The 27,228-nt window shown below is 40.4% G+C and overlaps 1 protein-coding gene across 1 annotated transcript in view; it reads left to right on the top strand.

The window, feature by feature from the left end:
* The window catches only part of skap2 (src kinase associated phosphoprotein 2), a 252,598-nt gene that overhangs the window by 156,153 nt on the left and 69,217 nt on the right, over positions 1-27,228 (top strand). The window contains exons 8-9 of the mRNA XM_073024429.1: positions 3,313-3,376; positions 10,214-10,342. Coding sequence (XP_072880530.1) covers positions 3,313-3,376; positions 10,214-10,342 — 193 coding nt within the window. The remainder of the gene's footprint in view (positions 1-3,312; positions 3,377-10,213; positions 10,343-27,228) is intronic.

Below are 27,228 nucleotides of genomic sequence, written 5' to 3'. Positions count from 1 at the left end.
GGCAAGAAAACAAATCGATGAAGGTAAAGTACCCAGTTTTCCAGATTGCCAATAGTATTTATTTTCATCAGAGGTCCATTTGAATTTTATATAGTTAACAGCAAATGTGCAGTATTTAAATTGATTTTTATAGTGATACTGAGTATTGCAGGCAAGGTCATTGCAGAAGGAAACATTGTTAGCATTTCAGAACAGTTCAAGTTTATTGTCATTCAACTGTGTACATGTATACAGCCAAATGAAATAATGTTCCTCTAGGTGTTCCCACCTACAATTAAAGGTAAGGGTCCATGGCATAAAAAGAAGTTGGGAGACCTTACTCTCAACAAGGTGCCACACATGAAGCTGCTTACCAAATTAAGAGCCCTTGGTATTACAGGAAAGTTATTGGCATGGTTAAAGCTAATTGGTAGGAGGCTGCAAGAGGAAATAAAAGGATCCTTTCCTGTTTGGCTACCAGTGATGATTGGTGTTCTGCAGGGTTTGGTGTTGGGACCGCTTCTTCTTATGCTATATATCAATGATTTAGTTGATGAATGGATGGCTTTGTTGCCAAGTTTGCAGATGATACAAAAATTGGTGGAGGGTAGATGGTGTTGAAGAAACAGCAAAGCTGCAGAAGGAATTAGACATGTTAGGAGAATGGGCAAGAAAGTGGCAAATGAATTACAATGTCGGAAAATGCATGGTCATGCAGTTTGATAGAAGAAATAAATGTGAAGACTTTTTTAAAAGGGGAGAAAACTCTAAAATCTGAGTTGCAACGAGTCTTAGGAAACCTTGTGCAGAACACACTAAAGGCTAACTTGTGGGTTGAGTTGGTGGTGAGGAAGGCAAGTACAATGTTGGCATTCATTTCAAGAGGTCTAGAACGTAAGAGCAGGGATGTGATGTTGAGGCTTCAATGGTGAGGCCTCACCTTGAGTACTGTGAACAGTTTTTGGCTCCTTATCTAAGAAAGTATATGCTGGCATTGGAGAGGGTTCAGAGAAGGTTCACAAGGATGATTCCAGAAATGAAAGGGTTATTGTATGAGGAACAATTGATGGCTCTGGGCCTGTACTCATTAGAATTTAGAAGGATGGGGGGATCTCATTGAAACCTTTCGAATGTTGAAAGACCTAGGCAGAATAGATGTGGAAAGGATGTTCCCATGGTGGGGGAGTCTAGGACAAGAGGACACAGCCTCGGGATAGAGGGGTGAAATTTATAACAGAGATGCGGAGAAAATTCTTTCGCCAGAGTGTGGTGAATTTGTGGAGTTTGTTACCATAGGCAGCTGTGGAGGAGAGGTTGTTGGGTGTATTTAAGTCAAAGCTTCATAGGTTCTTGATTGGCCATGGCATCAAAGGTTATGGGGAGAAGCCATGGAGTGAGGCTGAGGAGGGAAATAAAGGATCAGCCATGCTTGAATGGTGGAGCAGACTCAATGGTCCAAGTGGCCTAATTCTGCTCCTATATCTATGGTATTATGGTCTAGACCAAGGTGCACAGCACAGTACAAATAAACCACAGCCAGTACATAAAGTATTATTACCACAAATAAATTAACAAATAATAAATTACAGTGCCCATAAAAACTATTCAACTCCCTGGGAAGTTATCATGTTTTATTGTTTTACAACATTGAATCACAGTGGATTTAATTTGTTTTTTTATGACACTGATCAACAGAGAACGACTCTTTTGTGTCAAATTAAGAACAGAGCTCTATGAAGTGATCTAAATTAATTGCAAATATAAAACACAAAATAGTTGATTGTATTAGTATTCACCCTCTTTAATATGACACAGCAAATCATCATTGAAAAGCAGAAGTCAGGAGATGGATGCAAGAACATTTCCCATATCTGGGAGGTCCATCTGCTGGTGAGTCAGTATCCTGGCAAAAACTACAGCATGAAGACAAAAGAACTCTCCAAGCAACTCCACAAAAAGGTTATTGAAAAGCAGAAGTAGGCAGATGGATACAAGAAAATTTCCAAGTCACGGAATATCCCTTAGAGTTAGATAAGTCAGTCAATTGAAAGAATATGGCACAGTTGTAAGTCTGCCAATAGCTTGCCATCCTCAAAAACTGAGTGACCACGCAAGGAGGGAACTAGTGAGGGAAGCCAGCAAGAAACCTATGACAACTCTGGAGGAGTTACAAGCTTCAGTGGCTGAGATGGGAGAGATTGTGCATGCAACAACTGTTGCCCGGGTGCCTCACCAGTTGCAGCTTTATGGGAGAGTGGCAAAGAGAAACCCACTGTTGAAAAATCTCACATGAAATCTCAGCTAGAGTTTGCCAGAAGACCTGTGGGAGACTCTGAAGTTAGTTGGTAGAAGATCTTGTGGTCTGATGAAATTAAAATTAAGATTTTTGGCCATCAGACCAAATGCTATATTTGGCATACACATATCATCAAAAACACACCATCCCAACCGCGAAGCATGGTGGTGGCTACATCATGCTGTGGGGTGCAATATACAGGGAAATCCTGGAAGAAAACCTGATGCAGTCTGCAAGAGAACTGCAACTTGCGAGAAAATTTATTTTCCAGCAAGACAATGACCCAAAGCATAAAGCCAACACTACATAGGAATGGCTTAAAAACAACAAAGTTAATGTCCTGATGTGGCCAAGTCAGAGTCTAGGGTTTAATCCAATTGAGAATTTGTGGCTGGACTGTTCACTCATGATCTCCATTCAATCTGACAGAGCTTAAGCAGTTTTGTAAAGAAGAATGGGGAAAAATTGCAGTGTCCAGATGTGCAAAGCTGATAGAGACCTATCCACACAGACTCAAGTCTGTAATTGCTGCCAAAGGTGTGTCTACTAAATACTGACTTGAAGGGGTTGATTACTTATGCAATCAATTATTTTGTGTTTTGTGTTTGTAATTAATTTAGATCACTTTGTAGAGATCTGTTTTCACTTTGATACAAAAGAGCCTTTTTCTGTTGATCAGTGTCATAAAAAGCCAAATTAAGTCCACTGTTGTAAAACAATTAAAACAGGAAAACTTCCAAGAGATGTGATTACTTTTTATAGGCACTGTGTATTCCAGAGAATTCACATATAATAAAATACCAAAATAGTTGGAAGGATTTTAACCTGAAACATTTAATTTATTTTGTGTGTTCACAGATGCATCCTGATCTGCTGCATATCGCAAACATTTTCTGTTTTACCTCAGATTTTCAGCTTCTGCAGTATTTTATGTTATGTGTTTCTGAAGATGTTCTCACAGATAAGACTATGTAAATGCTGAAAATATAAACTTCTGCAATGTCTTTTAAGATTTAATATTTGCCTGTTAATTTCAGTTTGCTGCAGCTACTTCCATGGAGGCTGAGGAATGGGTTGAGCAGCTTCAATTTGTATTAAAAGGTGAGTGTTCAAAACCTGTGGAACCAATACAATGGCTAGGACCATGTTCAGGTTAATGCACCGCAACTCATCATTACACCCCTGCTAATCCCCAAGCTGCATTAATTAATCTTTTCTAACTGTACTTCTCCCAATAAACTGATGGCCATGAGTAGCAACAAAACCTCTAAACAACACATCATGTAGCCATGAGCTGACAAACTTGGAAAGCTTTTGCTGTCAGGACCCTGTTAATCAGAGGGATAAAAAATAAGAGGAGACGGCTATTCTGCCCCTTAATGATAGTCCTGGATTTAACATCACCGTGGTTGTTCTTCAACCCTCACATCTTTTTGTCCAATCACTCTATTCCTTTATTCCTCAGACATTTATTAATCTTCTTTTGAACAATCAAAGAGAGATTCTGCAGCCCTTGGAGGTAGAAATTTGTAAAAATTTACCAACATCAGGAAGAAAATATTTCTCCTTTAGTTTTACCCTACTGCATTAAATAGTTTCTAAATTCTAGTGAATAGAGCTTTCACCATCTCAATGTTGAATTCAATTTGTTATCACAGAATGTATATGTTACCATACAATTCAGTTTCTTATTTACAGGAAATTAAAGAAATACAATAGAATTTATGATAAACTATACAGAAACAAAGACTGACAAACAACTAATATGCAAAGGCAAGAAATAGTCCAAATAAAAAAAGCCAATAAATAACACTGAGAACACGAGGTGTAGAGCCCTTGAAAGTGAGTCTGTAGGTTGTGAAATCAGTTCAGAGTTGAGGTGAGTGAATTTATCAGGCTCAGGAACCTGCTGGTTGCGGGTAATAATTGTTTCTGAACCTGATGCTGTGGGTTCCAAGGCTCCTGTACCTCCTGCCTGATGGTAGTAGCGAGAAAGAGCATGGACTGAGTGGTGGGATCCTTGATGATGGATGCTGTTTTCTTGTGGCAGTGTTCCTTGTACTCAGTGGTGAGTAGAACTGGGCTAGAGCCACCACATGCTGTAGACTTTTCCATCCCTCGGCTTTGCTGTTTCCATCTCAATCCTTCATATGACAGCTCTTCAATCCTATGGACCTGTGTTAGGTGAATCTTAGTTGTATTCTCTCTTTAGCAAGTGTATCCATATTTCTGCGTGACCCAGAAGGGGGATATTTAGCTCATGAAGTTTATGTCAACTCTTAAAGCTTTCCCATGATTCTTTCATTTATTTCCTTATAACCAAATCACTCTCACATTTCCATTGACAACCCCCGATTCTCCCAAAAGCCATTTCAAAGTTCAAAGTAAATTTATTATCAAAGTACATGTATGTCACCATATACAATTCTGGAGGTTGTTATAGGTGCAGGTGGTAATTTGTACGAGCTCTCACTACCTATTAAATGCTCCCAGTAGCATGCACCTCAAATAGTCTCTGACAACCAAGTCCAGCCCCTGGCCTTCACGTGTGGCTTAACTACTAAGTCTGGCAGAACCATTTCTACTGACAGGTGAAAGGGCAAAAGTGTGTTACTGACACCTTAAAACCAGTCGCTTGGGCAGATGGAATTTATCAATCATGATTGGCAGCTCATCTAGGATAAGGAAATCTCTGATCTCAAGCCTCCACTGCCTTACGGCTATACCCACTCATGGGAAAGGCTTTGGGTGTAAACTCCAAGGGAAATATAAGGAGCTGGAGTCCTTAATGCAGTCCTACATTGAGTCCAACATTGACTGGCCATTCCTGCGATGCTGCTGGTGCCAAACTGTGTCGATCTCTGCCGTTCCTTTGGATGTGTGGAAAGGGGGAGCTTGCCACATGGGCAAAAGCTTGCTCTCCATATTGTACTGCCCTGGCTCACATGTCTAGAGAGCTAGGATGCAACATCTGTGGTCAATCCTGACCAACAGAGGCCTGACACACAACCCTGAGATTTGTCTTCTTATGGACATACACAGTAAATCCAAGAAAGACAATGGAATCAATGAAAGACTGTACCCAGAAGCAATTTGCAAAAGGCAACAAACTGTACAAAAACAAAAGGGAAAAAATATATACTAAGTGCAATTTACAGCAGCCAATTAACCTAATGACCAGTATGTTTTCGGTATGTGGGAGCAACGTGTAGCACCACGTTGTCACAGGGAGAATGTGCAAACTCAACCCAGACAGCACCAGATGCCAGCATCAGAACTGGATCACTAACTATGAGACAGCTCTCCTACTTGTAATGCCATAACAAAATTAAAATTGATTTAAAAGAATGTAATTATTTAAAGCACATCAAACTCTTAAATAGCATAATATAGAGAGATATAAAGAGAAAAACAATATAAGCAGTTAAAAACAAGAGTTTCTTCTTATGCTAGATATATTGAGCAACATGTACAAAATTCAGGACGAGCTCAGCAGGTCCAAAGGCATCTATGGAAAGGAATAAAGAGTTGATGTTTTGGGTTGATACCCTTCATCAGGACAGTTAAATTATCTTGCAATGAAGGTTTATAATGACCTTGCGGCCTTGCAAAATTTTTTGCCTGTAAGTATTTACCCAGTGGTGACTGAATCTTTCACCACTCCATCAAGCAGTGAATTCCAGATGACGACTGGTCACTATGTGAAGAGGTTTTGTCCTGATATTGCCCCAGGTTCATATGCCATTCAGTTTAAATTTTGCTTCTCTAGTTTCATCTCTTTTTCCTCTCTAGTTTCATCTCTTTTTCCTCAGTCAAATTGTCTTTGTTTGCATGGTGAGGATGTTATGTTGAGGCAGTATGTTGAGGTCATACTGCACTTGGAATATAGTGAGCAGTTTTGGGCCCCTTATCTAAGAAAGGATGTGCTAACATTGGAGAGGATCCAGACAATGTTTACGAGAATGATCCTGGGAATAAAAAGGTTAATGTATGAGTAGTGTTTGATGGTTCCGGGCTTGTACTTGCTGAAATTTAGAAGAATAAGGGGTTAACTCATTGAGACCTATCAAACATTGAAGGCCTAGATAGACTGGCAATGGAAAGGACATTTCCTATAGTGGGGGTGTCTAGGACCAGAGGGCACAGCCTCAGAATAGAGTTATATCCATTTACAACGGAGATGAGGAGTAATTTCTTTAATCAGAGGGTGGTGAATCTGTAGAATTCATTGCTATGGAGGCTAGGTCATTAAGTATATTCAAAGGGGAGAATTATTTGTTTTTGATTAGTAAAGCCATCAAATGTTATGGGAAAAGGCAGTAGAATGGAGTTGAGGGAAATTAATCAGCCATGATCGAATGGTAGAGCAGACTTCAATGGCCAAATGGCCTAATTTTCCTCTTGTGTCTTAAGGTCATATGTGCCTTCTCATTTCTAAAGAGAACAATCCCAGCTTTTCCATTCTGTATGTTAACTAACACTTTTTGCTTGTGAGATTTTGCTTATGAAAGGTGTCATGCTTGTCCAACAGTGTAGTGACCTGGATTGGAAGCAGCGGTCTCGTTGCAGCTATGCTGGTGTTAAGGTGAAAATATTGAAAGTATTCAGCAGGTTGGGCAGCATTTGTGACTATTGAAATAAAGTTACAATTTCCAACAGAATCCATAATATTTAGAGGGAATGTTTGTGATAGAATGGGAAGGAGAGAGATTGGGTGACCCGGTAGCATAGCTGTTAGCACCACACTAAAACGTTGGAGTTCAGAGTTCAATTCTGACATTTCCTGTAAGGAGTTTGTACACCTACCCCATGGAATGTGTGGATTTACTCCGGCTGCTTCTGTTTTCCCCACACAGTCCAAAGACATTGTGTAAATTGCTCTGTGATTAAGCTCGGGTTGAATTGAGGGTTGCGGGGTAGCATGGCTTAAAGGGACAGAAGGGCCTACTCTACGCTTGATCTCTTAAATAAATAAATTACTAGAGGGGCATGTGCCAAAAAGATGACATTGTGGCAAACAGAACGAGTTTAAAGGATGTTTAAATCAGATTGTCAGTCTGTACGTACAACAGCAAGAGGACTTTGCAAGACAATAGACAGAGCTGCCAGAGCAGCACTTGGATTTTTGGCTAGCTGCTGCTCACAACAGAAGTTAAAACATTTGCCATCTGGTCCCCAATTATGAAAATGGAGTTTTCTACTTTTTCAAGCTGGAAAGAACGAGTTGCATGCTTTGTGCAAAGCTCTAAACCAGTTTGGCACCAAACATTTCATTAGTCTGTTTGCATGACCTGCCCCTTCCAAATTCTCAACTGAGGCACGTTTAGGCAATTTGAAATACAAAGAGTTTAAATCAACAATCCTTAAGAGATTTTTAAAAACATTTAAAGGCCTTTTGACATTCAAAAGAAAGGCTGACCTAAAGCTTTGACAGCTATTGACTTCCAAAAGGGGAAAAAGAGTTGCCATGTCTTTCATTTGTCAGAGATTATTTCAGTAAATCCAAAATGCAAATATAAGGCATTTTGCCCAGTTTTCTCCTTTTCTGAGAAGTCCCATATCATCACAAACTGCACTCCTACCACAAATTGCTGACAGCGACTTGAGCACTTGTGTAGTTAAATGTCTTTGCAGAAATACCAAAGTTGCCATCAGTTACATGGATTAAGTTAATTAGAAGTCCGATTTTCTTAGGGAAAGATGTGTGCAAATTACTCCTCTGACCTCTCTCATTAACAAGACATTTTCACCCACAGAACTGCTGCTTGCTGAATATTTTCTGTTTTACACACCATTTTCTGTAAACTCTAGAGATAGCTGTGTGTGAAAATCCCAGGAGATCAGCATTTCTGAGATAATTAAACCATCCCATCGGGCAGCAACAATCATTCCACAGTCAAAGTCACTTAGATCAACAACCTCTTGACCATGCCTGAGAGCTTTTAAGCATTGAATTGCTGCCACATGATTCGCTGATTTAGATATTAGCATTAACGAGCGGGTGTACCTAATATAGTGGCCACTGGGTGCATCTTTCCCAGAACTGGAAAATATTGTTAAGTTGATAAACAAATTGAACATTTTCAATCTTCGGAAAGTATCAACAAGCCTTCTGAGCCAACTTGGGTAAATGTATTAGGCCAGAAAGCAGAGACGCCCTCCATCAGTCGAGATCAACCATGGATGTTGGGTCCCAGCTGTCTACATGATACACAAGCCAGGGCAGTACAATATGGACAGCAAGCTGTTGTCCATGCAGCAGACTCCACCTCTCCACGCAGCTAAAGGCTGAGACTGATACAGTTTGGCACCAGTGATGTCACAGGAGTTGCCAGTCAGCATTGAACTCAACATAGGACTGCCTTATGGACTCCAGCAATGGATTTTTCCTCTGGGTTTACCCCTGAAGTCTTCCCATGAGCATGTATAGCTGTAAGGCAGTGGAAGTTTGAGATCCGAGCTTTCCTTCTAGGTGATCTGCCAACCGTGGCTGACAAGTCCCATCTGCCTGATGCGACTGGTTTTAAGGCACCAGTGACCTGCCTTTGCCCCTTTGCCTATCAGTAGAAACATTTCCACTGGGCTTAGTAACTAAACCACACACGAAAGCCAGGAGCTGGACGTGGTTTCAGGGGCTATTTAAAATGCATACTATTGGGAGCATTTAATAGATAGTGGGAGCTTATCCCCATTACCACCCCAGTATAACAACCTTAATGAAATAGAAAGCATAATATTTGATCTTAAGTACCCACATTAAAGGCACCAGATCACTGATAATCTGAAGTGAAACTACTGAAATATGAACAATAATTCATTGAGAACAAGTGCTTTGGTTGTTCTTGTTCTCTCATCACCCTCCTACCCATAACCCTGCACTCCCCACCAGTCTAATTCAATGAACAATGCCAATTTGTTTGAGTAGGATATTTGTGGGATCAAGGTTATCCTAGACTTCACCATATCATTAACGCAGTGTTCTGTGCCGTTAGGTTCCGTATTTTCATGCGGTGTTGAATTCTGTTGTAGACAGCCGCCAATCACAGGGGATCATGGGTTTGTGCCTCTGGTGGACTGTGACCTCTCCAGGGCACAAGCCTGGCTGGGAAGATTTGAAGAACCAGCTGTTGCCCGTGCAGCGGGTTCCCCCTCTCCACGTCACTGATATAGACCAAGGGAAGGGCAAGCACCGATACAGCTTGGCACTAGTGTCATCGCAGAGGTTGCCAGAGTGAAGTTATATACAACATTAAACTGCCTTAGGGACCCCAGTTCGGGATTTCTTCCTCGGGGTTTACTCCCGAAGCCTTTCCCATGGGTGGGTATGGCCGCAGGACAGCGGAGATTTAAAATCAGAGTTTTCCTTTTCCTAGACAGGCTGCCGTCAAAGGCTGACGAGCCCCACCTGCCTGAAGCAACTGGTTTTGATGCGCCTTTGCCTCTTCTCTTGTCAGTAGAAACAGTTCCACCAGGCCTAGTAGCTAAGCCACACGTGAAGACCAAGAGTTGGACGTGGTTGTCAGAGACTGTTAGAGTCACATGCCATTTGGAACGCTTTATAAGTAGTGGGAGCTTATCCCCACTACCACTCCGGCTATGACAACCTTAGGAACCTGGTGTTGAATTATGATGCTATCACCTATATTCTAAATCTTCAAAAGGAGTGAACAATCCAAAAAAATAAGAAAGAATACAGTACTCTTTGGAGAGATTGAGTGTCTAGCTGTCATTCCACTCTATTTAATTTTACTCTTAACCACAGTACTAAGTATTCTCATACTCAGTGGTACACTACTCCAGTTCTCTGCCAATTTTGCCCTCTTGTTATTCATAAGGACATATTTAGGAATCAATGTATAATGTTGCATTTTCTTTTACCTTGCTCAGTGCTTTACAGAACCTAATGCTTTGATTGTTTTGTTTTTGTTTAAAAAAAAGACAGAGAATTTGGCCTGATCCCAGTAGATGATGACGGTGAAGAAATGTATGATGATATAGATCCAGAAATCAACAATGTAAAATCCAGCCAAGAACCAATAGACGAAGACATTTATGAAGAGCTTCCAGGTTTGTGCTTTTTAAAGTAGTCATTTTTGAAGTAAATTATTCTTTAAAAATTCTCAGAAGAGAACTGGAAAAAAAAAGCAGGTTTAAGTATACCATTTGGGTTTCTTAATTCTGTAGCATGGAGCAGACAAGAGATAATCTAGTCTATCTAGAGAGAGATGAATGAGGGAAGTCACACTTTATGAGATGGAAAAAGACCACTGGATGAAAGCCAGGGACCTGTACAACATTAGTAGTCAAGTGATTTGACAATAAAACTCAAAGTGAAGAAAGGATTTTGTTGAATAATCTAATTAGTTTGTAAAAATTGCTTCACAAGTTTGTCTGAAAACAAATTTTATTACACAAGTGGACTGTTGTGTCTGTTGAGGTCAACTATTTAGTCCAGTTAACTATCTATTCATATGAAAGTGGACATTTCAATATTGTTCAGTATTGTAATAGTTCAATTGTTCGATGTTAATGAACTATTGTAATCTGAAGGAGTATCTGGTGTACTGCGTTATAATTTTAAAAAATAACAAAGTAAAAAAAAATCACCTGCTGGACCTCTATATAACAGGATAAGGAAGGCTGGGAAGAAGGTCCCTTATCTACAGATATATTTACCAAGAATGTACATTGTATCATGCTTCTGTCTTTAACTCTTCAAGGAGCAAGGGTATCTGGAGGCTAAGATAAGCAAAGCTCTGTCAGTGGGGATGGAGACATGTGATTCTCTCTGGGCAGCGTTCCAAAATTGCACTGTTCATTCCTATAGGGCAAAGAGCATCCACTCTTCCCTTGACTTTGAACTACTGTTCATGAATTGGTTTGTGCAGTAGTTTGCCTTTATATTATTAGCCATGGGAAACTAGAAACCTGGGGAAGGGTGTCATTAAGTTCTTCGAGATATGATCCCAGTCTGCACTGCTCCAGCCAGTACTGCCCTCCAGAGAGTTGAATAATTTATTGTTATTACATGCTTCACGGCTTTGCTATCAGGGAGACTCAGTCTTTAGCAGAGACCTACAAAAGGGTAAGGTGGAAGAGATGGGGAGAAGGATGGAGAAGATAACCACACATTCAGATGAAGTGAGGCTTTGTCAGGGTGCTGCTCATTAACCAGAAGTTCTCTTGAATCCAAATCTGCCTGTTCGAAATGCAGTCATGGTGTTGGCAACTGGGGGAATGACAGGCTACTTTCAAACCATCTGGCTTCGACATTCGTTAAAGTACCAGTGCAAAAGGTTATGTGCATATTTAACTGCAGTGCTGTGGACCACACCCAGAAATGTTTGTTAAGCGTCTAGAGTAAAAGCTGTAGTCAGCTAAGCATCACAGCCAGACAGGTTCATTTGTCACGCAGCTCTGGAGCAATGAGAATTGTACATCATCCTGATTTGGGAATGTAGCACAATTTTTCATCATCTTTGTGGCTAAGACATTCAACTGACTACTGGAAAACAAAAACAGAGCCCTAGGCGAACTTAACGAGGTCAAGCAGCATCTGTGCAGGCAAAAGATATCAGCTGGTGTTTCAGGTTAAAACATTCTATCAGACTCAAAATTCGTTCACCTGATTCCACATTATATGCACTCACTTTCATGAATTCTACAGCTCATATTCTCAATAGTATTTATTTATATATTTGCATAGTTTGGCATCTTTTGCACATTGGTTGTTTGTCAGTCTTTGTGTGTAGTTTTCACTGATTCATATGTATTTCTTTGTTCTATTGTGAATGCCTGTAAACAAATGAATCTCAGAGTAGTATATGGTGATATATACTGTACGTACTTGGATAATAAATTTATTTAGAACTTTGAACATTGACTTGCACTTTCTAACTCCACAAATGCTGCTTGACCTATTTAGTTCTTCCAGCATTCAGTTTTTGTTCAAAAATGCAGCACCTGCAATCTCGTCTTTCTCCAATATTCCTGCAGTACTATTATCATTGAGATGACAACAGTTCAAGAAGTGTGTGGCAGTGGGGTTGCCAGAATGAACTGTTACTCTTACTAATCCTAGAAAAATATTTGGGCGGAGAAAATTCCTAAATGTTTACAATTTTAGAGAAGCCTCCATCAGTAACCATACAGGACAACACATTAGGGAAATGGGATTGATGTCATTTATGCTTAATATTTTGACCTATGTTATTATCACTGTTCTGCAACTGTTATAAAAAGTCATTTGCCACACTAGCTAGTCTCTTTCCTGGATAATTCACATTTGCAAAGTATCCTGAAAGTGGATTCAGCTGGGCAATCAATGCATCAGCCCAAATCGGAATTTCACTTTCCAAATATTTAATTTTCCAGTGAGAAATAGGCAGTTAGTATTGAACGTCACCCATGTATATTCAGGTTTGTAAACAAATATTATGGAAGTAAAGAATTGAATTTCATGTCCATACTCTCAGGTTAGAATTCACACGAGACCACAAATAAATAAATCAAACCTGCTTGAAAACTTGCTATGTATTTCCCTGAAAAGATATTCAGCAGTGTATCCCTGCCATAAACAAAAGTATGGATGAAGGTATTAATATAAAATACTTGCTTTGGAAATTTAAAAAAAATTCTCGGCTTCAACAGCATGTTTAGCATGTCCTACAGCACCTGGTTACCACCCTACAACTATCAGACTCCTGAACCAGCATTGATAGCATCACTCACCTCAAAACTGAACTGATTCCACAACCTATGGACTCACTTTCAAGGGCTCTTAACAATTCATGTTCTCAGTATTATTTATTACTCATTTATTTTTTTACTATTATTATGTGTTCTTTTTGTAGTTGCAAAGTTTTTTGTCTTTTGTACATTGGTTGCTTGTCCATTTTTTGTGTACAGTTTTTCATAGATTCTTCTGTGTTTCTTTGTATCTACTGTGAATGCCCGCAAGAAAATGAACTTCAGGGTAGTATATGGTGACAGACATGTACTTTGAAAGAAAAGCCATAATATTTAGGATTCCAGCCCTGAACTAGGCTTGATCTGAAAGTTTCACCAGTCTTTAAGTAATTAAATGCTGACATGCCTGATGTGTACTTTTTTGTTTTACTCCAATCAATTATTAGAACCTTGTATGTTAGCTGCTTGCTTTGTATAATCATAACTATCTTCCATATTCTCTTTTTTTGCTATATTCAAACATGGAATTCATTAATTCATTCACTGAATGCTAAGGAAGAGAAGTCAAACTACAGACTTTTACTTTTAGATTCTTTTCCGTTACTTCTTATTTTGAGCACTTCTTGAAGTGTTGAACTATGGATTAAATTGATATTATTTTGGAAGCTGGGTTTATGTAAAGGCCAAGTCATTGAGTACATTTAAAGCAGAGGTTGATAGGTTCCTGAATAATAAGAGCACCAATGGCTGTAGAGAGAAGGCAGGAGTGTGAGTCATGATCAAGTGGTGGAACAGACTCAAGGGGCCAAATGGCCTAATTCTGCTCCTTTATTTTATGATCTTTATAATTTTCTTCCTAGATTTTGATGCAAAAAAATTAAATTGAATTCATGGATACACTAATATTGAGTCTTACCCTGATGACTCAATTTTTATTTCTTTTGACCTTGGGCTGCATTCTTACCAGGATCAGAAAGAACAGACAACTGCACAGCTTCCCATTTCAGTGTTCAGTGCTGCATGCTCTTGGAATCTAGAAGTACTTCTCAATTGAAAAATTAAAAAATGACTCATGGAAAGAAAACAACCATGCCTTAAATTGATGTGCTGATGATTTTTTTCCAATAATTGCAATAGTTATTAATCAGAAATCAAAGCTAGAACTACAGATGCTGGGAATCTGAAATAAAAGGGAAACACTCAGCTGGTGAGGCAACATTTGTAGGAGGAGGAACAGATGTTTCAGATTGAAGAACCTCCTGTTTATTTCACTGGAATCTCAAGTTAATATTTGCTTCATGACCTCTAATTATTTCTATTTTTCAGTTAAATCTAATGATTAATTTTTGATATGGTTCTCCTCTGCCTTTCCATCTTATAGAGTATTCTGATCTTGTATTCATTGGCTTAATGTAAGCAGTTCTTAATGACTGTTTCTCTTGTCACAGCACCTAGGGAGTACTTCCATTCATTGTAAACACAAGAACTTCATTAATTGGCTGCTAACTACTGAACTGCAATTAAGGATTGGCTGCAATGCCGATTTTGCTAGTGAATTTATCCCATGAACTTGTTCAAGAAGAAGAAAGACCCTTAAGAAAATCTGGTTGACTGAAAGTCACTTCCTCTGTTCGTAGTGCAGCTGTAGGCCTCTGTTGGTCAGGGTTGACCATGGTTGTTGCATCCTAGCTGTCTAGATATGTAAACAAGGGCAGGATAATATGGGAAGCAAGCTGTTGCCCATGTAGAAATCTCCCCCTCTCCACACGTGATAGACGCAAAGGAACAACAGAGACTACTACAGTTTGGCACCAACAGCATTACAGGAGTTGCCAGTCAGCTTTGAACTCAATGTAGGGCTTCCTCGGAACTCCACCCCATGAGTGGGTAGGCAGTGGAGGTTTGAGATCCGAATTCTCCTTCTCCTAGCTGAGCTGCTAACCACAGCTGACAAGCTCCATCTGCCCAAAGTGACTGGTTTTAAGATGCCAGCAATCCGCCTTTACAAATTCTCCTGTCACACATGATGCCCAGGAGCTGGACTTGGTTGTCAGAGGCTATTTGAGGTGCATGCCATTGGGAGCATTTAATAGGTAGTGGGAGCTTGTCTCCATGACCACTTCCTGGGTATAACAACTTTAAGAACCACTTGAGTACTACAATGTTCTCGAAAGTGTACAAAGACTAATTATTCTTACTTGGTAAGATTTCCACATACACTAATGTTGTTTAGAGTCAGGAAATTAATTTTAGTTTTTCACCAAATTGTTTTGCTGCTTTGTTTTCTAATATCTGTCTCCATTGCAGGCATCTTCCAATGTTAAACAGGTTGATATGTGATGTATAAAAATGTGTACAAAAATTAATTCTCGTGGGACTTCATTGAGGATAGAAAAGACTAGATAGAGTGGACGTGTAAAGGACGATTCCTGTAGTGGGGGGGGGGGTCTAAAACCAGAGGGCACAGCTTCAGAATTCAAGTATGTCCTTTTAGAACAGAGATGAGGAACTTTTTTTACCCAACAGGTGGTCAATCTGTGAAATTCATTGCCATGGATGGTTGTGGAGGCCAAGTCAATGGTATATTTAAAGCAGAGTTTGATAGGTTCATGATTAGTAAGGCTGCCTAAAGATTATAGGGACAAGGCAGGAAAATGGAGTTGAGAGGAATAATGAAGGAGTGGTGGAGCTGACTGTTAGCCGAATGCTTAATTCTGCTGCGAGGTCTTATGGTCCAAGTTCTTGGAAAAATACGACAATAGTTTTCTGAAAGGATAAACTAAATTCAAAACACAAGTTGGCTATGTCAAGAGTGAATAATGTAGCGAGTGAATAATGTAGCTGGTGAATTTACTTTTACAATTTGTAATCCCATTATATACAAATGTCAGAATTTTAGGTATTGTTTATAGCCAAGCTTCCATACATGTATATTTGTATCGCTGCAATATTCTTATAAACAGGATGTTCTTTTAAGTATTGTATTTGGAAACAAATCATTTCCAAATTAGCCATATCCAGAACTCCACTCCATTTAGCAGACCTTGACATGCCCTTCCTCTTCCCAGTGGCCCAGTGCTGCCTGGAGATGACTTCATTAGCTCAATCCATTCTTTAGCTTTGTTTCCTCTGCCACTGACCAAACTTCCTGACCATGATCTTGTGACACTAATCAGGCTGATGAGTTGGGAGCTTTCACGCTAGCGTTGATCTCTTTGCCAATATGACCAAAAATATCTTAACTGGTCAGTAAGTTAATTCACTAGCTTTCTGATTGCTTAACTGTGATTGGGAATGAGGAGCCTGGCTTTAAGATGAGTTATGATCAGTTTGCGTGTTCCATGCAACAGCTGGGTATTCCTACGTGGCCAGCAGGGCCCAGTCGCAGTGGATATGAGTGAAATTTAATGGGGCCATCAAGCCACCACTGAAAGCACATTGATCCTTAACAAGGTAGGAAAAAGGCTAGATAAATAATCACTTACTTTACTTACCTCTCTTTTGCACTATTTGTTGTGATTTATAGTAGTAGTAATGCAATCACTCAAATTGAGAATGATCTTCTGCTAAGGTGTTGTCTGTTAGTGGGTCCCCAGGTGACTTAGAGGCCGATCCAGGATCTACATTACTCCAGGACATTAGGGTGAATTCTGTTACTTGTGTGACCTTGTTTAACATAAGCAGCCATGACACAATCCTTGACACCAGGTCCAGTGCATGGAATGCAAGACAACAGGAGACCCTTACTGCTGCAGCCTTCTTCCACCTTCACTGCCATTGTAATGTGTCATCATCTACCCCAGCTCCACCACTGAGGTCCTGGTTGAATCTCTCTTTGTCTGGAACCTCCCCCTTGACCTTATTGCCAGGAACTATGCCATCTGGCTGAACTCCAGACGGCATTGTTGTCAGGATCTCAGGAACTCAGTCTTCTCCACCGTAACAAGGTGACAATCCTTGGAGGTGTAACATATGTATTGCACTGTACTGCACATTGTAAATGCAAGCAGGCTTTTTCAACTGATGTTGGGTGGAACTACAACCAGAGGTCTTGTATTAAGTGAGAAAAGTGTAATGTTTAAGGGGAACATGAGGGGAAACTTCTTCAGTCGAAGGGTTGTGAGAGTGTGGAACGAGCTACCAGTGCAAGTGGTGCATGTAAGCTCGACTTCAACGTTTGAGAGAAGTTTGGATGTATGTGGTTGGTAGGGATATGGAGGACTATGGTCCCATTGCAGGTCAATAGAAGTAAGCAGTTCAAATGGGTTGGCATGGACTAGATGGGCTGAAGGGCCCGTTTCTGTGCTGTACTTTTCTATGACTCTGACTCTGTACTGCTGCTACAAAGCAACAAATTTCACGATATCTGTCAGTGATAGTAAATCTGACCCAAATTCCTTTACCATTTCCCCTGTATCTTTTAAACACATAGTGGTCTGGAATATTTAACTCCCAGTTACGGTCAGATTTCTGTAATGTCTTCTACACCGTAGTCTTCGAGCTGAATTTAGACAATTAAATTTCTTTTTCACTTTGTAGTACTGGGTGAATTTGTGCATAGATGCATTACAATTTTCTCTCCAGTGAGATATTTTATTAACATAATCCACCACTGAGCCATGACCTCTTGGGAAAGAAAAATGATGAATATTCAGTAGAAAAGACAGAAGCCCCAGATAATATGAAAGCTGTATATTATGCCATCAAATACTTTGGTATCCACTACAGAATACCTGTTGGGTGTTGGTTCAAAGCACATGCTACAAAAATTCTGACCAAATGAACACCAATGTGCCCATGTTTAGTTGTTCAGTAATGTGAATGAAAGATGAACACAAGATACTCCTGAATATCATCAGATTCAGGGACCTTGATGACTGACCTATTTGTTCATGACGTATGTACTATTTCTCCTGTTTGCAGAAGGGTCATGCATGCATCATGAACTGAATGTTCCTGGGGGCATTTTCTACCCTTATTTTTTTCAGTTAAGGAAACATAAGATTGTTGCTGTAAGCATAAACACAATCCAGATTTGCTCACAGAATCTCCCATGAATTTCAGTATACAATCAAGGGACTGCTGCTTTGTTGGATGTGATCTCTTGGGATAATGTATTAACGATTCCATCTGCCCTTGGAGGTAAATTCACAGGTTCTTTCGGCATTCCCTGACACAGAAGTGTTTCACCCATGTCAGAGATAACATTTCACCTTCAAATTTCTCTGCTTTATTACCAAATCAATTTTACATTCCAGTGTTTGAAACCTTGTTATACATGGATTTGCTACCATGTTTCATACATTTGTTGAATTGAATTGAATTGACTTTATTACTTATATCCTTAATATACATGAGGAGTAAAAATCTTTACATTATGTCTATGTCTAAATGCGCAATGTGCAATTTATAATAAGTAGTACGTACACCAGGATAGACAATATAACATAAAAATATAATTGTATCAGCATGAATAAATCAGTCTGATGGCCTGGTGGAATAAGTTGTCCCGGAGCCTGCTGGTCCTGGCTTTTATGCTGCGGTACCGTTTCCTGGATGGTAGCAGCTGGAACAGTTTGTGGTTGGGGTAACTAGGGTCCCCAATGATCCTTTGAACCCTTTTTACACACCTGTCTTTGTAAATGTCCTGAATAGTGGGAAGTTCACATCCACAGATGCGCTGGGCTGTCTGCATTACTCTCTGCAGAGTTCTGCAATTGAGGGAAGTACAGTTCCCATACCAGGCAGTGATGCAGCCAGTCAGGATGCTCTCAACTGTACCCTTGTAGAAAGTTCTTAGCATTTGGGGGCCCGTGCCAAACTTCTTCAACCATCTGAGATGAAAGAGGCGCTGTTGTGCCTTTTACACCACACAGCCAGTATGTAGAGAACACGTGAGATCCTCGGTTATGTGTATGTCCAGGAACTTAGAGCTGTTCACCCTCTCAACCCCAGATCCATTGATGTCAATAGCGGATATAATATTCCAATGAACTTCACTGACTATTTAGTAATTAGCACTGCCTTCAAGAAATATACACTTAGTGCCCACTTTATCTCCTGTATTTAGTGAATTGTATATTTATGGTCTTCAGCTGCTGTTGCCCTTCCACTGTATTATGCAATGTGTTATGCTTCTGGAGGTGTTCTTCTGCACACCACTGTAGTAGCGTGTGGTTATTGAATTACTGTCACCTTCCTGTCAGCTTGAACCAGCCTGCCCATTCTCCTCTGACCTCTATCATTAACAAGGCATCATTGCTCACAGAACTGCTGCTCACTGGATGTGTTTTGTTTTTAGCACCATTCTCTGTAAACTCTAGAGCAGGAGTTGCCAACCTCCGAGGAATCTGCAGACCCCTTGCTTAATGATATTGGTCCATGGCATAAAAAAAGATTGGGAACTCTTGCTGTAGAGACTGTCGCACATGAAGATCCCAGGAGATCAGCAGTTTCTGAGATACTCAGATCTGTCTGGCACCAGCAATCTTTCCGCAGTCAAAGTCACTTAGATCACATTTCTTCCCCATTCTGATGTTTGGTCTGAACAACAGCTGAACCTCTTGACTATATCTGCATGCTTTTATACATTGAGATACTGCCACATGATAGGCTGATTAGATATTTGCATTATTGAGCAGGTATTCAGGTGTACCTAATAAAGTGGCCACTGAGTGTAGATGTGAGTTGTCTATCAGGTCCAGCTGTCAGACTGTCGGATAAGACTAGCTTCAGTTCCGCAGCCTGGTTGGTAGATGATGTTTGTCTGGCCTCCTAGGCTGTAGATAAGTAATAGCCAAACTTTTTACAAGGGTAGAGGAGTCTGAAATTAAAGGGCATAGTTTTAAGGTGAGAGAAGAGAAGGTTTAAAGGAGACCTGAGGAACAACTTTTTCTCAGAGGTAGTGAGAAGTGGATCGAGGTACCAGAGCAAATGTTAGAAGTGGGTACAATTACAACATTTAAAGACATCTGGTTATGTGGATAGAAAGGGTTTAAAGCAGGCGTTCCCAACCTTTCTTATTCCATAAACCAATACCATTAAGCAAGTGGTCTGTGGACCCCTGGTTTAAAGGGGTATGGACCAAATGCAGGCAAATGGGACTAGCTGAGGTAGACCGATTGGTCAGCATGGACAAGTTGGGCCTCAGGGCCTCCATCAGTGCTACATAACTTTATGACTCTAAAGCGCCTACATAAGAACTTGACGTGCTATAAATCATGCAGAAATAAAATATGGCAGAAATCCAACTCCATTTTAAGTTAGCTTCTCCCTTGAGCGTGTTTCATTATTCGTGAAGAGATATTCAGAAATTAAATTCAGAGAATCTTGTGCTCCTAATTGTGACCTTCACATTGACAACTATTGCTGCCATGACTGCACAGGTAGAAGTGTGTTAGTGGCTTTCTATTGTTCTTTACACCAGTTGGCACAGTTAATTGATGATTGTCTGAAATCATCATGTTACATAGACTCACGGAGTACTGGAAGGGAGAAGTATGGCCTTAGGTCCATCTAGTACATGCCAAACTATTACTCCGCATAGTCCCATCAACCTGTACCTGCACCATAGCCCTCCATGTCCCTCCCATCCATGTACCTGTCCAAATTTCTCTTAAATGTAGTGATTAAACTCACATCCACCACTTGCCCTGGCAGCTCATTCCACACTACCACCCTCTGAGAGAAAAAAATTTCTGTTGCTGTTCTCCATAACCATTTCACCTTTCACCCTTAACCCATGACCTCTAGTACTAGTTTCATCCAACCTCAGTGGAAAAAGCCTGCTTGCAGTTACCCTATCTGTACCCCTCATAATTTTCTGTCATCGTTATGTGCCATGTGATATGACATGGGCGATCATGGTCTTTTCGTGACCATAATTGTTCTTGGCAAATTTCTTCTACAGAAGCGGTTTGCTATTGCCTTCTTCTGGGCAGTGTCTTTACAAGACAGGTGATCCTAGACATTATCAATACTCTTCAGCCTGGCGTCAGTAGTCGCATAACCAGGACTTGTGCTATGCCATCCACCACCTGCTCACATGACCCTGATCAGGTTTTGTGGGGCTGGGGCAAAGCTGGTCCTACACCTTGCCCAAGGGTGATGTATAGGCTAGCAAAGGGAAGGAGAGCCTTACACCTCCTTTGGTAGAGACATTTCTTTTGTATACCTCTATCAAATCTCCCCTCATTATCCTACGCTCCAGGGAATAAAGTCCTAACCAATTCAATCTTTCCCTATAACTCAAATCCCAGCAATTTCTTTGTAAAATTTCTCATACTGTTTCAATCTTATGATATCTTCCCTTTAGGTAGGTGACCAGAAATGGACACAAATCTCCAAATTAGTCCTCACCAACGTCCTATACAACTTACAGATATTGCCTGTCTTCTCTCATGTATCGGCAACTTTCAAAGGAGAATCCAAACAGACATCTTAGTTTACTCAAGGAATTGTGCTTTTATCCCCTTGCATTTCAGAGTTAAAGAACCATTTCCCGATCTGTAGAGCTCTATCAAATCCTTCTCCCAATCCCATTAATTATTTGGGAGTCAGGATTGTGGGAAAGTAGCACGCAGTCGTTTCCCATGTGGCTTATGGGATGCAGTCTATTCACGTTACCATTTTTCCAGCAGGAAATTCATTGGGTGTGTGAAACACAATTTTGCATGCTCCTTGGCTGCTTCAAAGGGATGTCTGAAATAAATATCCATTAGTAATGCCTACAGAGTTGCAGAATGTTGCTGCTCTCATTGGTACATTACCCACTGGAATAAGCATCAAATGCCAACAGTTTATTAGACAGTCAGGCTCTGGTACAAGTGATCTTGCTATTTAGGAATGGTGTTTCTCTTGCTAATCTTGAAATTGTATTTGTTTTTAGCATGGAATTTCACATACAATAGGGATTCAGGCAATTCATCCCATCTAATCTGAATAGTCATTTATGACCCGCATACATTTTCCCATCCTTTTTTTATCAAGGGGGTGGCAGGGTAGTGTAGTGGTTAGCACAATACTGTTGCAGTGCCAGTGATCTGGTTCAATTCCCGCCACTGGCTGCCAAGAGTTTGTACGTTCTCCCTGTGACTGTGGGCTTCCTACAGGTGCACCGGGTTTCTCCCACATTGCAGATACGTATGGGTTAGTAGATTAATTGTTGTTCTTGCTGTTGAGTGCTGTTGTCGTTGTTGAATCATGGTCACCCTATGGATAGTATAGTTGTCCACAGGGTTTTCGTGGCAAGTTGTGGAAGCAGGTTGCTGGGCCTCACTTTGACACAGATACCGTTGCTGCCCAGGTTGGGACCTGGCCATATTTGAACTCAGGATCAGCTGCCTCAAAGTCCAGTGCTTATTGCCACTACACCTCCAGCCAGCCGGTTAATTACATGGGAGCAATGGGGCTGCACAGGCTCTTCGGATCGGAAGGGCCTGTACTGTGCTGTATCACTAAATAAATTAAAAAATGAAACAAACTGTATAATCTTCTACTCCCTATTAAATGCTCAGATGCCTTCTGCATAAATCCATATATAAATGTATTCAATTACTCTCTGTTGCATCATTTTCCATTGACTAAAAAATGAGTAAAGATATTTCTTTTGAATTCTTAGATACTGAAGCAGTGTAAACTGTATTGCAGTCGGATGTTAAAAATATTCAGTCACGGTCTGACAGGGGACACAAGAGACTGCAGATGCTGGAAGTTGGAGCGACAGAGCAATCTGCTTGAGGGAACCAATAGTTGAAGCAGTACCTGTGGTGATGGGGGTGTGTGGAGCAATTGTTGATGTTTTAAGCTAAAACCCTGCATCACTTCCCCTCCCTTCTGTTGGATCTCTGTTTAAATTCTGATGCTTGGGGTTCTTCCAGAAGTCAAAAATAGAGAGCAGTCTTAATTCCAAGATTTTAATTTATTTTAAAGTACAAACAAACATGTAAATACTAAGGAAACAAAACAAAGAGCTGAGAAATTATGCAAAATACGCAAGATGCTGGAGGAACTCAGTAGGTCAGTTTCCGTGGAAATGAATAAACAGTCGATGTTTGAGGCCAAACCCCTTCATCAGGACTGAGAAATTTGATGCTAAGAGGGGAATTAATGCTAAGAGGTGTAAGACAAAGGAATAAAGATGACACTCCTGAAAAATCTATCACTTTTATAGAGAAGATAAAGAAATTCATTTGATAGCAATAAATTAGTTAATAAGCTACATAATTAAAACAATTCCTTAGCCAATGAAAAATAAGAAAGGTGATAAACTGTTAGTTTCTGCCAGTGAGTGTGAAATATACAAGTTTGTTAAAAAGTACAAATCTTATAAAAAGTATTATTAAAGAGTAACAGTGGTTTCCAAGACTTCCCATAGATGTCACATGACACAAGTACTGAGCAATGACTAAGCACCTATCTGATGATATTACCATCACAGATTCCCCCAGTACTATTATGATGCAGATGCATTACACACTGCTTACAAGTACACTGCATGAAGCTGCCAAGGGTACTGTGACATCATCTGCCAAACCCTTGGTCTCAGAAGGACAGAGCAACTAGCACACTGGAACAGCACTATTTGGAAGTCGACCACTACTTTGACTTGAATATATCTCACCATTTCACCATTGGTCTAACTGGGTGTTGGACTTCCTAACCAACAGACCTCTTATAGTAAGGATGCACAATCACTCCTCCTTCCCCGTCATCCTCCACACGAGTGCCCCCCAGGACTGTGTGCTGAGCCCATTGTAGTTCACCTTCTCAGACATCCCTGAGAGTCCAGTTCACTGATGACACGACAGTGGAGGGGCTCAGCACCAACAACAATGAAGTGGCCTACAGAGAGGAGGTGGAATGCTCGAGGCCTGGTGCCTGGAAAAAACCACTTCCTCAGTGTCAACAAGACAAAGGAGATGGTTAACAACTTCAAGAGAACTCGCAACACTCACACTCCTGTTAAATAGTAGAGGAAACTGTGAGCAGTTTCAAACTCCTGGGCCTGTGCATCTTGCACAACCTCTCATGGTCCCAGAACACTTCCTACACAATCAGTAAGGCTCACCAACACCTCTACTTTCTGAGGAGGGTGAAGAGAGCTGGACTATGTACATCCATACTGGCATCATTCTGCAGATGTGCAGTAGGGGCCATCCTAACATGCTGCGTTACTGCATTTAATTGAAACTGCATTGCAGTGAATAGGAAGGATCATTGAGTAGTCAAAACTGCCCAATGTATCACTGGCACCAGCCCACCCGCCATCAGTGGCATATATTCAGAAAGGTGGCCTAAACATTCCATTAACATCATGAAGGATCCCACCAATCCTGCTCATGGACTGTTTGTTTGGAGTTGCAATTGTTTTGTTCTCATTTACACTTGCATGGAAACAACATTAAACAATCTTGAATCTTCAAAAGCATTAAACAAAACTTGCCAGCATTACATGGATTACGACAGTCCAAGTAGTTAATCAGCCCCTTGAACTTTTTGACATTCCTGTTCATGATACCTTATGTTTTATATAATCAATTCAAATTATAGCTATTCGAAGTGTGTAGATGAAAGATATCAATGAGACTGAAAGAGTACAGAAAAAATTTACAAGCACATTGCTGGACTTGAGGACCTGAGTTATAGGGAAAGGTTAAATAGGTTGGGACTTTATTCCCTGGAGTGCAGGAGAATGAGGGGAGATTTGATAGAGGTGTACAAAATTATGTGGGGTATAGATAGAGTAAATGTAAGCAGACCTCTTCCTCTGGGGTTGGGTGAGATTACAACTTGTGGTCAAAGGATAAGGGTGAAATGTTTAAGGGGAACTTCTTTACTGAGAGGGTGGCCAAGTGTGGAACAAGCTGTCAATGGAAGTGGCTCAAAGTTCCTATGTTAAATAGCCCAAATCCTACCCCAGTGCTCCCCCCAACTTCATTCCTCCCCCTCTTAAGACTGAGTTTTTCAACAAACCACTTTCTCAATTTTTGTATGTTCTCATTTTTACTGGTCAAAATCTCTCCTACCTCACATTCATAGCTATAGACCAGTAAAACACAGAAATAGGCCCTTGGGCCCATCAAGTCCATGCTAACTTGTTTTTCTGCCCTCAGACCAAAGCCCTCCATATCACTCTCAGCCATGAACCTACCCAAAGTTCTCTTAAATGTTCCAACTGAATCCACGTTCACGACTTCTGCTGGCAGCTCGTTCCAATCTCGCACCTCCATGAGTGAAGTTCCTTAGTTCTGCTTAAATATTTCGCTTTTCACCCGTAAGCTATAACCTTTAAATCTAGTCTCACTCAGTCTCAGATGAAAGCCTGCATGTATTTACTCTATCTATACCACTCATAATTTTGTGTACATCTCTCAAATCTCCACCCATTCTCCTACACTCCAGGGACTAAAGTTCTAACCTATTCAACCTTTTTCCCTTTGCTTCAGTTCAGTTCCCGAGCAACATCATTGTAAATTTTCTCTGCACTTTTTCAAAGGTATTGATATCTTTCCAGTATGTAGGTGACCAGAACTGCACATGATGCTCCAAATTTGGCCTCAGCAACATCTTATACAACTTCAGTGTAATATCCCAAATGCTGTACTCAATACTTGGATTAATGAAGGTCGATGTGCTGAAAGCTTGCTGTTATGGCCCTATCTACCTGTGACGCTAGTTTCAAGGAATTATGGATCTGTATGCCAGATACCTTTATTATACCACACACCTCAGTCCCATCACAGTATATATAAGTTCTACCCTGATTTGTCCTACTGAAGCGCAACATATCACACTTGTCTGCATTAAATTCCATCTTTTAGTTTTCAGCCCATTTCTCCAGCTGCAAGCTTTGATAGCCTTTAATTGCTTGTTAGACTAAGAGTGAGGGTTTAACATCATAAATGTCAACTAAAATTTGGCACTTAAATCCTTCTGTGGATTGTCCAACCAGTGGTTTCCTTGAAGTGAAAACTGTCATAAAGAGGAAGGTTCACAATACCTGAGCTGCTCTGTGTAACAATCTAAACCACTCTCCAGAATAAGAATAGTTTATCAACTTCTCATCTTCGTCTTCATGGAAACTAAAAGTTTGTATTGGAAATTGTAAGATATATTAGGGCCGATGTTCTGTTCTGACACCAGAACTCATACCAGGAGCTACCCATGTACACTCAGTGGTCACTTTATGAGGTACACCTCCACACCTGATTGTTAATATAATTATCTAATCAGCCAGTCATGTGGCAGCAACTTAATACATATGAAAGTACGCAGAGCTGGTCCAAAAGCTCAGTTGTTATTCACACCAAACATCAGAATGGTGAAAAAACAATGTGATCTAAGTGACTGACTGTGGAATGGTTGATGGTGCCCGACGGGATGGTTTGAGTGTCTCAGAAACTGCTGATCGCCTGGGATTTTCTGCACTTCAATCTCTAGTGTTTACAGAGAATGGTGCAAAAAACATTTAAAAAATCCAGTGAGTGGCAATTCTATGGCTGAAAATACCTTGTTAAGTAGAGAGGTCGGAGGAGAACAGCCAGACTGGTTCAAGCTGACAGGAGGGTGACAGTATCTCAAATGACCACTTTTTACAATGGCGGTGTTCAGAAGAGCACCTCTGAACGCAGAACACATTGAACCTTGAAGCAGATAAGCTACAGCAGCAAATGACCATGAACATACCACTCAGTGGCCACACAGGAGGTACTTAATAAAAGGACCACAAGGTGTAAATCCTGGGTAATCTTGGCATATGCACAGCAGTCACCATTCAAGTGAATGGAAGAGGTCAGCTGTTGAGAGAAAAGTAGGTAGATTTTTAAATTATTCATTTGAGTTGCTTTTAATTATATACACAAAATAGTGTGTTTTGGTTTTTAAAATCTTAAAAAATATCAATGCCATTGTTTGCCTTTTATATCAGAGTAAGGTATATTATCACTGACATAGGTAGGTCGTGAAGTCGGTACTGCAGCAGCAGTGCAATCCTTGTGAAAAATTACTATAAATTGCAAGAAAGAAATATTAAAATGTACTGCAAAAAGAGAGCATAATATTGAGTGTTCATTGGTTCATGGTCCTTTCAGAAATCTGAAGGTAGAGGGGAAGAAGTTATTCCTAAAATGCTGAGTGTGTGCCTTGCTTCAGTCTCCGGTATCCCCTCCCTGATGGTAGTAATGAGAAGAGTGCTTGTCTGGATGGTGAGGATCCTTGGAAGCATGTTCCAAATGTTTGTGAGTACCAGAAGTACTCAGCTGCCC

This window comes from Hemitrygon akajei, chromosome 20, assembly GCF_048418815.1.
Source record: "Hemitrygon akajei chromosome 20, sHemAka1.3, whole genome shotgun sequence".
Classification (NCBI taxonomy): domain Eukaryota; kingdom Metazoa; phylum Chordata; class Chondrichthyes; order Myliobatiformes; family Dasyatidae; genus Hemitrygon; species Hemitrygon akajei.
The sequence above is the reverse complement of the archived record's forward strand: the minus strand, read 5'-3'. Positions and strand labels throughout refer to the sequence as shown.